The sequence below is a fragment of the Onychostoma macrolepis genome, chromosome 08 (genome assembly GCF_012432095.1).
Source record: "Onychostoma macrolepis isolate SWU-2019 chromosome 08, ASM1243209v1, whole genome shotgun sequence".
Lineage (NCBI taxonomy): Eukaryota > Metazoa > Chordata > Actinopteri > Cypriniformes > Cyprinidae > Onychostoma > Onychostoma macrolepis.
Window position 1 is genome coordinate 5,402,942 of NC_081162.1, and position 13,357 is coordinate 5,416,298.

Here is a 13,357-nt window from a genome sequence, read left to right on the forward strand (position 1 = left end):
ATAAACCGACACGATACACAACACAAACTTTAGTTACATCGCCACATAACCTATTATCTAATATCTATTTTGGACAATTTATATCTACAATTTTATAATTGAAAACCTCACAAATAATAATAATAATAAATACAATAAATAAACTTACAAACTTGAAAAGTATATAAAAATGCCATTTGATATTTTATTATTATACACACCCAAAAATAAACATTCTGTCATCATTTACTCAGCCTCACATTGCTGGTCCCCATTGACTTCCACAGTAATTTTTTCCATACTATAGAAGCCAGTGGGTACCGTCAACTGCTTGGTTAACCACCTTTTCAAAATATCTTCTTTTGTGTTCAGCACCTTGAAACCACTCACACAGGTTTTGTTTTCATTTTTGGGTGAACTGTCCCTTTAAGTGTGGAAATACTTTTCAGGCCATATGCATATATCCGTATAAAGACAATTAATTGACTGCATCCATCCATCCATCCAACGAACAACTCCCTCAGTTAACCTCATGGCGTCCCCAGTAATCCCCAACAACCGCACGGCTGCCAAATCAACAACACTCCATTCTGAACTCTGGAATTATCCGCCTTGGCAATTGATACATAAACAGTGTAGTAGTATTAGCTGACAGATATGGCCTAATGAAGTAAAAACGGAGTGAGTGGGAGGGGGTCTGAATCATTCTGTGTGTTCTGGGGGCCACGATAAATAAACACACAGACTGAAACACACTCGAGGGGGACTCCAAAGGCTAATTTCTACTCAGTGGGCAAGATGCAACATGTGTGTAGGTGAGCTGCTAAAATGACGCTGTGAATCTGTCACTGGGGGAATCTGAAGGGGATCTCCCCCCACTCCCACTTTACATCCCAGACGTGAATATATGATCTGATCCAATCAGGATGGGAATGTGTCATTGCTCGGGGAGCCAAGAATGTTGACAATGCAACAGGACGTCTCTAAGGTACACTTGATATCTGGTGTTGTCACATTAAATAGCTGTGAATCAGTACTCTTGAAAGATGTGCTAAAATTAGGTTTCTCTATTCAGAGACAAATTCCGTAGCATTTGTTTATGTAAGTTTACTTTTGTAAATGAGAACCCTGTCATTCATACCAAATGAGGAAATATACACATACTTCATTAGCATAGTGGCAGCAAGTACTGAAAAATAGAATGGAGACTTCGTAATTTGAATATTACTTTTTATAGACCAAAATAGAGGAAGTAAACACTCTATTTCCACTGACTGAATCCATGACGTGTGCCAGCACTTGTGTATACTGATGATGAAGCTGTCAGTGTTCATTCAACAGCACCAAACAGAAATGTGCAAAACAAACAATGATTTTCATATGGCTGATATTTGGAAACATAACCTTAACCGAGTGCTTCTCAACCTTTTTGACCCAAGGCCCTCCATTGTTTAATACTAGACAACAATTATGGATAACAATTTTTTTAAAATATTTTTGCTCACAATTTCTACTCGCTTAAATATTTTACAACTTGGCATAGTTTAAATAATAATAAAAAAAAAAAAAAAAAAAAATATATATATATATATATATATATATATATATATATATATATATATATATATATATATATATGCCCATAGAGTTTAACATTCTATTAATTCCCATGCCTACATCCACAAATGGAGCTTTTAAACAATAATTCCCAAAGAGAATTTTATTTTTGATTTAATTATTAAATCAAAGTGTCTGCTGGTTTCATCATGAAAACAGAGATTTGATCTGAAAAACAGAACTATTTTATTTTAAGTACTGTACATCCACTCTAAATCAATAAACACAGCTTGTGCAGAAAAGACAGAAAAATACAAAAAATAAAAGTCAAGCATCAACAAGAGTTTCAAAGTATTTCATTATAGAACTGATTGCTGCTATTAATATAGCTCTACAATATCCACAATATCTTAATAAGCAATGTAAGGTAACACTCTATTTGAAGGTGTCCTTGTTACACGTTACATGTACTTACTATTATAGTGACAATAAGAATGCATAATTACATGCAAGTAACCCTAACCATATAGTAAGTACATGTAGTTAATATTAATATTACTCAGTACTTAAATGTATAATTACACTGTAACAAGGACACCTTAAAATAAAGTGTAACCCAATATAAATCATGCTGTACTTACAGTGATAAAGACATTTTTCACAAATTTTCACAGCAGTCCTCCTGGAATGCCAAACTGAATCTCCAAAGACCTTAAGTTAGGTGACCACAAATAAACAAATAAATACCCAATAAATAAATTCTGACATTTCTAAATGTTCATCCTTACGTAGCTGTTTTAGTGGAAAATCATTCTGCCATTGACACTTATCTCCTGAGATTATAGCCTGATCCCAACTGTTCTTTCAGGGATGCAAAACAGACAAGGGAATTCCCTTTGCATAGGAAAAGCACGGTCTGTCAGGGCACTTTCCTAAGGGAAGCCTTTTCATGGAGTCCAGACTGGAAAAACTGCCCAACACCTGTCGAGCTCCGCTTGTGTTTTTATTTCCGCTACTGTTATGAGCGAGCATGCTATACAATGAATGATTGACTGGAGTTTGACTATGGAATGGTTGCGGGCTGAAAAGGACTCCCCTCATGCATTTTGCATGTAGGGATTCCGGGGAAGCGCTCGCTTATCCTAGATCTTGATCTTGCTAATTTCAATATGCGGCGGAAAGATACAAGGCCGCAACGGGTGTGTAATCAAATTAGTTGTGTGTCTTTCCAGGCTGCGCGAGGGGCATTTCCAGTACTGTTCCTTGTTGCTATTATATCCCAGAGCCGAGGCTTCTTCCTACAGGCTGATGATGGGAAGATTGTTCATATAAATAATGGAACACTTATTTAGAGACTGTCAGTTGGTACAATACATTCTGTACTGTACAGTGCTTATGGGACAGGACGGAATGCAAAGCAATGGTAAAAGCGTGTGTAATAAAACAAAAGTTAAAACTATAATAAATGGGATAGAAAAGTGATCAATGTTAATTAATTGTTAATTATGAATAAATAAAAACTCACTTGAAAGACAGCAACGCACACACACACACACACACACACACACACATATATATATATATATATATATATGTACACAGTCATGGACAAAAATATTGGCACCCTTGGTAAATATCAAAGAAGGCTGTGAAAATTAATCTGCATTGTTAATCCTTTTGATCTTTTATTTAAAAAATTCACAAAAATCTAAACTTTCATTGGATAATAAGAATTTAAAATGGTGGGAAATATCATTATGAAATTAATGTTTTTCGATAATACACATTGGCCACAATTAAAGGCACCCTTTTATTCAATACTTTTTGAAACCTCCATTTGCCAGTTTAACAGCTCTAAATGTTCTCCTATAATGCCTGATGAGGTTAGAGAACACCTGACAAGAGATCAGAGACCATTCCTTCATCCAGAATCACTCCAGACCCTTTAGATTCACAGCTCCATGTTGGTGCTTCTTCTCTTCAGTTCACTCATTTTCTACATGGTTCAGGTCAGAGGACTGGAATGGCCAGCAGAAGCTTGGTTTTGTGCTCAGTGACCCATTTTGTGTTGTTTTGAGGTTTGTGTTTGGATTATTGTACGGTTGGAAGATCCAAACATGGCCCATTATAAGATTTCTAATAGAGCCAGTCACTTATTGATTTTTTATCTGTTGGTATTTGATAGAATCAGTGATGCCATGTGTCTAAACAAGATGTCCAGGACCTCCAGCAGAAATATAGGCCCACAACATCAAAAATACAGCAGTATATTTCATTGTACACATGGGGTACTTTTTATCCCTGTGTTCACCAAACCCATCTTGAGTGTTTGCTGCTAAAAAGCTCATTTTTTAGTTTCATCTGACCATAGAAGCCAGTCCCATTTGAAGTTCCAGTCGTGTCTGATAACTGAATATGCTGGAGTTTGTTTTTGGATGAATTTGAATTTGGATGAATTTTTCTTGAAACCCTCCCAAACAACATATGCTGATATAGGGGCTGTTTTTTTTATGGTTTTCTGACTCCGAGAATCAACTATTTTCTGCAATTCTCCAGCTGTGGTCCTTGGAGAGTCTTTAGCCACTCAAACTCTCCTCCTCACCGTGCATTAGGACGATATAGACACATGTCCTCTTCCAGACAGATTCATAACATTTTATGTTGATTGGAAATTCTTAATTATTGCCCTGATGGTGGAAATGGGAATTTTCACTGCTCTAGCTCTTTTCTTAAAACCACTTCACTAATTTGTGAAACTCAGTTATCTGTTGCTGCACATCAGAAATATATTCTTTGGTTTTTCTCATTGTGATGGATGAATAAGGGAATTTGGGCTTTGTTTTCCCTCCTATTTATATTTCTGTGAAACAGAAAGCCATGGCTGGATAATTTCATGTTCATAATCACCCTGGTGTGCTCAAAATTGTGAATATGAATGGGAATATACTTCAGAGATATTTTAATCATAAGAATTTCTAGGGATGCCAATAATTGTGTCCAACGTGTATTTGAGAAAAAAAAAAAAAAAGTCCCCCCAATTAAAATTCTTATAATCCAATGAAAAGTTAGATTTTTGTGAACTTTTTAAATAAAAGATTAAACGGATTAACAATGCAAATTAATTGTCACAGCCTTCTTTGATCATATTTACCAAGGGTGCCGATATTTTTGGCCATGACTGTATACAGTGTATGTATATGTGTGTGTGTATATATACTGTATAGTCACTATTATTTGTATAGCGCTTTTAACAATGCAAATTGTGTCAAAGCAGCTTTACATCAGCTTGATATAAAGCTGGGTGGCTTTATATCAGCTTTACAGTATTTAGACAGGGAAATAGTTTGTCGAAATAGTGTCATTCTCCTCTGGCCAGACAAAATCAGCAGTTTAAATCTAGGCTAAAGCAGAGTCAGATTGTGCAAAGAACTCATCTGGTTCCTGTGATCTTGTCCCGATGGCCATCTAGGACACAGGGTCTTCACTGGGGATCCGTCTCTGGGGCTCATCTAGTTGTCCTCGTCTCCACTGACGTTCAGGGCTGTAGAAGTCATCTCTAGGTGCTGATCCACCATCTGATCTGGATACGGACTGGACTGCATACATATGTATATATATATATATATATATGTGTGTATATAGGGTCACACACACACACACACACACACATATATATATATATATATATATATATATATATATATATGCGTGTGTGTGTGTGACCCTGGACCACAAAACCAATCATCATAAGTAGCACATGTGGATTTGTAGGAATAGCTAAAATTATCGATTTTTCATTTATGCCAAAAGTCATTAGGATATTAAGTAAAGATCATGTTCCATGAAGATATTTAGTAAATTTCTTATCATAAATGTATCAAAACTTAATTTTTGATTAGTAATATACATTGCTAAGAACTTAATTTGGACAACTTTAAAGGTGATTTTCACAATATTTTTTTGCACCCTCATACTCCAGATTTTCAAATAGTTGTATCTCGGCCAAATATTGTCCGATCCTAACAAACCATACATCAGTGGAAAGCTTATTTATTCAGCTTTCAGAAATAAATTTGAAAAAATTGACACTTGTGTCACTTATGTTACACTTACTTAAAATCAGAAAAACAATTGACACTTATGACTAGTTTTGTGGTCCAAGGTCACACGTGTGTGTGCGTGTAAGTGTGTGTATATATGTATATATATATATATATATATATATATATACACGTGGTCAGAATTGTTGGTACCCTTGGTAAATATGATCAAAGGCGGCTGTGAAAATAAATGTGCATTGTTAATCCTTTTGATCTCTTATTTTAAAAAATCACAAAAATCTAAGCTTTCATTGGAGAATAACAATTTAAAATCGGGGGAAATACCAAAATACGTCTCAAATACATGTTGGACACAATTACTGGTACTCCTAGAAATTCTTATGAGTAAAATATATCTGAAGTATATTCCCATTCATATTCACAAATTTGAGCACACCAGCGTGATTATGAACATGGAATTATCCAGCCATGGCTTCCTGTTTCACAGAAATATAAATAGGAGGGAAAACAAAACAAAGGCCAAATTTCCTTAATCATCCATCACAATGAGAAAAAACAAATAATATATTTCTGATGTGCAGCAAAAGATAATTGAGCTTCACAAATTAGTGAAGTGGCTTTAAGAAAAGAGCTAGAGCAGCGAAAATTCCCATTTCCATCATCAGGGCAAGAATTTCCAATCAACATAAAATGTTATGAATCTGCATGGAAGAGGACGTGTCTATATCGTCCTAATGCACGCTGAGAAGGAGAGTTTCAAGACTCTCCAAGGACCAAAGCTGGAGAATTGCAGAAAAAGTTTGAGATTTGGGGTCAGAAAACATTCAATCAAAAAAAAAAAAAAAAAAAATCAAACAGTACCTACATCACCATATGTTGTTTGGGAGGGTTTCAAGAAAAAAATCAAGAAAAGAAAATGGTTTCACCAAAAAACAAACAACTGGAACTTCAAATGGGACTGGCTTCTATGGACAGATGTAACTAAAAATTTTGCTTTTTAGCAGCAAACACTCAAGATGGGTTTGGTGAACACAGGGATAAAAAGTACCCCATGTGTACAATGAAATATACTGCTGTATTTTTGATATTGTGGGCCTATATTTCTGCTGGAGGTCCTGGACATCTTGTGTAGACACACGGCATCATTGATTCTATCAAATACCAACAGATAAAAAAATCAATAAGTGACTGACTCTGTTAGAAATCTTATAGCGGGCCATGTTTGGATCTTCCAACCGTACAATAATCCAAAAACAAACCTTAAAAACAACACAAAAATGGGTCACTGAGCACAAAACCAAGCTTCTGCTGGCCATTCCAGTCCTCTGGCCTGAACCCTGTAGAAAATGAGTGAACTGAAGAGAAGAAGCACCAACATGGAGCTGGGAATCTAAAGGGTCTGGAGTGATTCTGGATTCTGTCCAATGTGTATTAGAGAAAAACATTAATTTCATAATGATATTTCCCCCCATTTTAAATACTTTAAAGGCTTGTGCACTCAACTGTTTGTGAAATGGAGCTTTGTGTTCGTGTATCCTACCTCTCTCATTCGGCACAAATCCAGATATTCCGTAATATTTCCATATTTGCGATGTAACGTATCTGAATGCGAAACTATTATTTATTATGTAAATGATAGGCTTTGTACTTCAGTCGCGTTCCAGCGGTGACACAGAGGCACACTGATGTTTGGTTCACTGTATTTTATTTTGATAAAGTACCAACTGTGCTGTCAAGTTAGCAATGCTGGAACTGATGTGTGTGTGTGTGTGTGTGTGTGTGTGTGTGCGCGCGTGCATTTTTGTGACAAATGAGGACATAAATTTGTATAATGACAAGGGTATGACATAGGTATTACAAGGAGAAGGTGACTTTTCAGGAGATTACCCCATGTCCCCACTTTTCAAAACGCTTATAAATCACACAGATTGGAGTGTATTGAAAATCTGAAATAGCACAAAGTTTCCTGTAAGGGGTAGGGTTAGGTGTAGGGTTAGATGTAGGGCAATAGCACATACAGTTTGTACAGTATAAAAACCATTACGCCTATGGGATGTCTCCACTTTTCACAAAAACAAACGTGTGTGTGTGTGCGCTCCAGCGCGATCACTTCAAATGTTTAATTCTTTAAACACTTATTGTCTTATTAATAATGCAGCACTGTATAAAGGTCTGCTTTTATTTGTGTACACTCACAATGGAAAAAAAGAAAAAAGAAAAAAAGAAAACAAATAGGATGTCGCTTTCTGCCATTTGAGTTTCCTTTTTGTGAACAAATTAAGCGTGTCACAAAAATGAACTGAAACTCAGCATTGGCTGTTACGTGTCGCACTGTTTTTTTTCCCCCTTGTTCATCTGTAAACTAAATCAAATATATTTCAAGAATTTATTCCTTGTATGTATATATATGTACTGCAGATTTTATATATAGGCTAACATAATGTAATAATATTTAGTATTTTCACATCTAGGTGGAAAAAATAGTAATTAGTACTACTGTCTGTTGAAAAAAAAATTAAAAGAAACCGAGCATAGTAAAAAAAATGTCCCCCTGTTGTACCAAAATCATATCGAACCGTGACATCTGTGTACCGTGCCACCCCTAGTATATATATATATATATATATATATATATATATATATATATATATATATATATATATATATATATTGTCTTTAATTAAAACCATTTGAGCCTTATATGAAGTATGGGCAAACCCTTGTTTATTTTATTTTTTTATTTTAGTAATGTCTGCAGTTCAGATTAGTCTAAAAATGCACATTTAATCTTTTTTCTCTTGATCTTTATCAGTATTTAATAACTTTGAGTTTCGATATATTACATCTTACTTGACAGTTTGCTATGCGTCCCAGAAAGATTGCACTAAAATGCAATCAAATATATATTTAGTAATCTATATATGATAAATACAGTAATATACTGTTAAAACTTGTGTATATATATGTAGGAAAACTATATGTGTAGTAATCAGTTAATAAATAAAAAAGATCAAATTACCCTAAGAACCTTTAACCTTCATAATCTGACTTTTAGCCTATGCGTAACAAGACATATCTCATGGCTGATCTACTTTCACTACCTGTTGACCTTTAAAAGTATTAATTAATCAGAAAGTATTTACTTATTTGGCTAGTGCAGCATCTCTGACCTTTCTGTTCTGCCGATCCTTGAGAAGCTTGAGCAATTGAGCTTGGTTTTGGTATGTGTGTGTGTGATCACTGAATTCTGAGAAAATAAACAAATGCAAACAGGACAAACTGATCAATGCTCTGCTGAGTTCATGCAGGGGACATGGTGAGATTCACCAAAGACTGGCTTAACCAGCCGAGGCACAAAGACCTGCAGAAGCCCTGCGTGTGTGTGTGTGTGTGTGTGTGTGTGTGTGTGTGGTGCTCGAGGTCGGGGTATGTGAGATAAATGATCTGCCCGTCTGTGAAAGTATGAATGCATGTGAGAGTGTGCCAGAGCGTGTGTGTGTATATGTGTGTTAGATGAGACACTATTGCCTGCTCAATTAAACCACTAACTTACATTGATCATATCCACATCAAAGTACCTTCCCTAAATCCCGGCCCTTTTTTCCAGACATCTGGTGTATTGATATCAAACTGTCCTCTGAGACAGAAATGCTCAAGTGAAGCCGATAGTTTTTTTCTTTTCTTCCAGAGAGGAGCTTTTGTGACCCAGCCTCACACACCCCGGAGTGAAGCGGAGAGGGATTACATGCTATAGACATTTTGAATCGGTTACAGACTTCACACAATACAGCTATGCAATGCATTGTAATCATGTATTATGATGCACAATACAACAATTAATAGTTTGTGTGATTTGAACATTGCATACAGTAACATATGGCTCACTACCTTATTAATGAACTATTACTTTTACAAATAAATTCTGTAACAAGCGAAGTGGGATTACACGCTATAAATTAATTCTAAAATAAAATTAATAAATAATTGCAGCAAAATCAACAACAATCATATGATTCTGTAACAGAAGAAAAAACAGTACATTTATTAATAATATACAGTTGTTAATAATAATAATAATAATAATAATTCGGTAAATGCCACAATAAATAAATTAATAATATTTTTCTCTCAGCATTAGCTAAACTTCATTATTAGTATTACTACTACTACTACTTTACTATTACATTTCCTTTTATACTCCTCCTTTTGGAACATAAATATTTTAGAATATATTTTATTAATTTGTATTATTATAATTATTATTATTGAAACACACACAAACACACATGTATTTCAATCAATTTGTATAATTATTATTGCAATTATTATAATTATTAAGTGTCACTCTTGGTATATGAATTAATATACAAAATTTAGATAAACACGTTCTGAACCATATATTACTGTACAGTATGTAGGATGCATGTTATAGTACTGCAATTGCTGTGCTATTGTAAATATATGTCTGAGATAAATTTAAGTTAAGATAGTTTTTGCGGAATCGTCTGCCTTTGTTTTGCATGTCTATAATTATTACATAAGCCTGGCTCAGAAATAGCGCTCTATGAAAATGCTTTGCCCAATATAAACTAAGCGTTACTCAGGCGAGACAAAACCTGCTTGTCTGAGAAACCCAGAGAGGTGAATTTACAAAACGTCTCTTTTCCTTTTATTGTGAACGTGCGCATAAGTAAAACCACAATAATAAAAAAAAAAAAAAAAAAGGCTCGGCATGAACCCGTGCCCCTTCTGTCTGTCCCGAAGTAACACTCGGAGAGTATTCTGGTCGTAATTCCACTGCGGCTTCCGGCTGATTTGTGGCCTCGACACCCTCACCCCCCTTTACTTCCTCTATTGGCCCTGACGTACTTCCTGCCTCCAGTTTGACTCTTTCCACACACTCTTTCTAAAGTGTGACAGCGCTGAAGCTACTTTCACACCTTTGTTTCTGTCCATCTTTTATTGTTCATCTGTCTCGATCTTTCACATGCGGCCTGCAAATTGGCATGAAGTCATCATGTTCGACCTCCAGTGCATGTCTGACCTCAGAGCGGCCAGAGAGAGCAAACAGCATTACTGCTGGTTTGTGTGGTATTGAGCTGTCTGGAAGAGTCCGGCCTGCTCTCGCTGCCAAGAAAACAGGAATGCAACACTATGGCGGTTTGTAAGTGAGGGTGGATTATGTAAGAAAGCCAGGGAAATAGTCTGTCCATTTCAGGGAGAATCAGGCAGGCAGGCCGTGGGATAATATGCCGATGAGCAGCCATAGTGGTATGTGTGAGTGTGTGTACACGTGATTTGATTGTATCTTGTCTTTGTGATCTGGAAGTATTGAGTTCTGTCTTAAAATCTGTTGAGCTGCCCACCTAGATGGCGTTTTAAGGCATTATAGTTGCATTGTCTACATAAAGGCTGTTCTGAAAGTTTGAAGGCTGGACGTTGTTTCCTCATTTTAACCAAAGCTTGCATCACATGTCCTTCGAGGGAAAAGCCAATCGCAGAATACACTGCAAAAACTCCATCCAACATGGTGGATGAGTAGAAAATGCAGATTATAAATATATTTAATTAATTATCTAAATTTAATTATTTTAACCAATAATTGTTTGTACCACATATTGTTATGGTTATAGAAGTATCACTTCATTAGCTTAGCAACATGCTACCATCAAACTGCTGGAATCACTTGAGGAGCACATTATTCGACAAAAACAAAGCACAAATTGGACAATTAAAGGCATAGTTAACCCCCCCAAAAATGAAAACGATCTAATGATTTGCTCATGCTCAAGCCAATCCTAGGTGTATATGACTTTTTCTTCTTTCAGAGAAATACATTCAGAGTTATATTAAAATGTCCTGGCTCTTCCAAGCTTTATAATGGCAGTTAATGGTGGTTGAGATTTTCAAGTCCAAAAAAAGTGCATCCATCCATCATAAAAAGTGCTCCACATGGATCCGGGTGGTTAATAAAGGCCTCCTGAAGCGAAGTGATGTGTTTTTGTAAGAACTTTATAAACCATAATCTCTAGCTTCTGCTAACGTTCGTATGCACGTTCACAAGAAAGTGGCACTCTAGCGGATGACGAAGGATGTAGACTTAGCATAAGCTCTGGAGAGAATATGCTAGTCCCGCGAGAACCAAGTTTTGTTTACAGCAAAGGAAAACCAGTCTCCTCTTGGCTTGGCCAAAAAGTTACACTTGAACATGCTAACAGTGTGTGAGAGAAAATAACTCTCCAGACCAGCAGGTGCCAGTAGTCTATATTTGTCACTTAAAAAATGACAACCAAAACTAACTCTTGCTTACCATTTTGAATATCAATCATATCGATCATTTTCTTCATTCCAGAAAGCCATGTTGTTATGAAAATATTTGTGTATTGGCATGTACAATTATTTAACTCTTAACTTTTAAGTACCTTTTAATAGTAAATAAGGTACAAAATTGTCCCAGTTGTCATGCACATAAAGGTCCATTTTTTGTTTGTTTGTTTTTTGTGGAGCGCTCCATTTCGGAGGTTCCATGGTTATGATGGCGGTTCTCTATGTAGGCAGCTGACAGCAAGGCTGCACACTACAGTAGGTTTTGGAACAGAGCTGGAGTGTGGGAGAAATTCCTAAAATACACTTTGTGGGATAGTTGTTTTCTTTCCCATTAATATTTACAACATTTTATAAACATGCTGCTCACATTCAGAAAAAGGAGTCATGATATGACTATTACCTTTATTTAGATTTTTATGAACATGTGCAAACACATTCCTACAAGTTACAATTCAGACATGAGGAAACAACACAATTCATCTTTTATTAGGTTAATATTCACTTAAATATTAATGTGCCTAAATACATTAATTCTTGATATAATATCAGATTTGGGACAAAAATGAGCCATAGTGTGTGTGAAGGCCAGAGGTCAATGTTGAGCAGCAGGCTGGAGGTGTCCTAGTCCTTGTGGTTTTGGGTGAGGAGCTGAAGTGAAGCCACTGGTCTAGCCAGACCAAACCTCTCAACAAATGCCTGCGGATCCCAGTTACCTAGAAAACCAACAACAAAGCCTTTCATTGCTCTTGTGTGTGACTGTATGCTTCTGTCCCACTGTAACATAAACTGGCTACATGAAAATAACAACAACCTTTCTATATGACCCACTCCAACACTCTATATCAATGAGAAAATACAACACAGGAAAAAATATGTGCTCATTAAATATTTAATGAGTTCTTTCAAACATATGTGCCACAAGATGAAAAAAAAGAGGTAAATAAATAAATAAATAAATAAATAAAGGCATACATACATAAATATTACCATTATATTTGATTATTATTTCTATAATATGTATATTTATTAATTTATTGTTATATAAAATAAATCAATAAGTTATTATTATTATTATTAGTTTGGTTTTTTAATATTGCTATTGTTTTTTATTTATCGATGTACTGTACATAAATAAATCACTAAAATTACTATTATTTAGTTTTATATTGCTACTGTTATTTCTTTATTGCTGAAGAAAAACAAATAAATAAATAAACATTATTATATTTTGTTATTGTTGGTTTATTACTGTTTTGTTCCTTTATTGCTGTACATAAAAAAATAAATGAATGAATGAATGAATAAACAAACAAACAAATAGATAGATAGATAAATGTGATTAAATAAATAAAATATTTTGTGCCAGATGTTTGCTATTATTTATTTATTTGTTCATTGCTATAAATTAAATAAATAAATAAACAAAAGTTATT

General features: G+C 35.1%; 1 protein-coding gene across 1 annotated transcript in view; it reads right to left on the reverse strand.

Annotated features, from left to right (window-relative positions):
• Nucleotides 1-12,407: 12,407 nt before the first annotated feature.
• Nucleotides 12,408-13,357, reverse strand: part of LOC131545827 (phosphatidylethanolamine-binding protein 4) — a 126,757-nt gene continuing 125,807 nt past the window's right edge. The window contains exon 7 of the mRNA XM_058784987.1: nucleotides 12,408-12,637. Within this exon, the coding sequence (XP_058640970.1) occupies nucleotides 12,546-12,637 (92 nt within the window). The 3' untranslated portion in view covers nucleotides 12,408-12,545. The remainder of the gene's footprint in view (nucleotides 12,638-13,357) is intronic.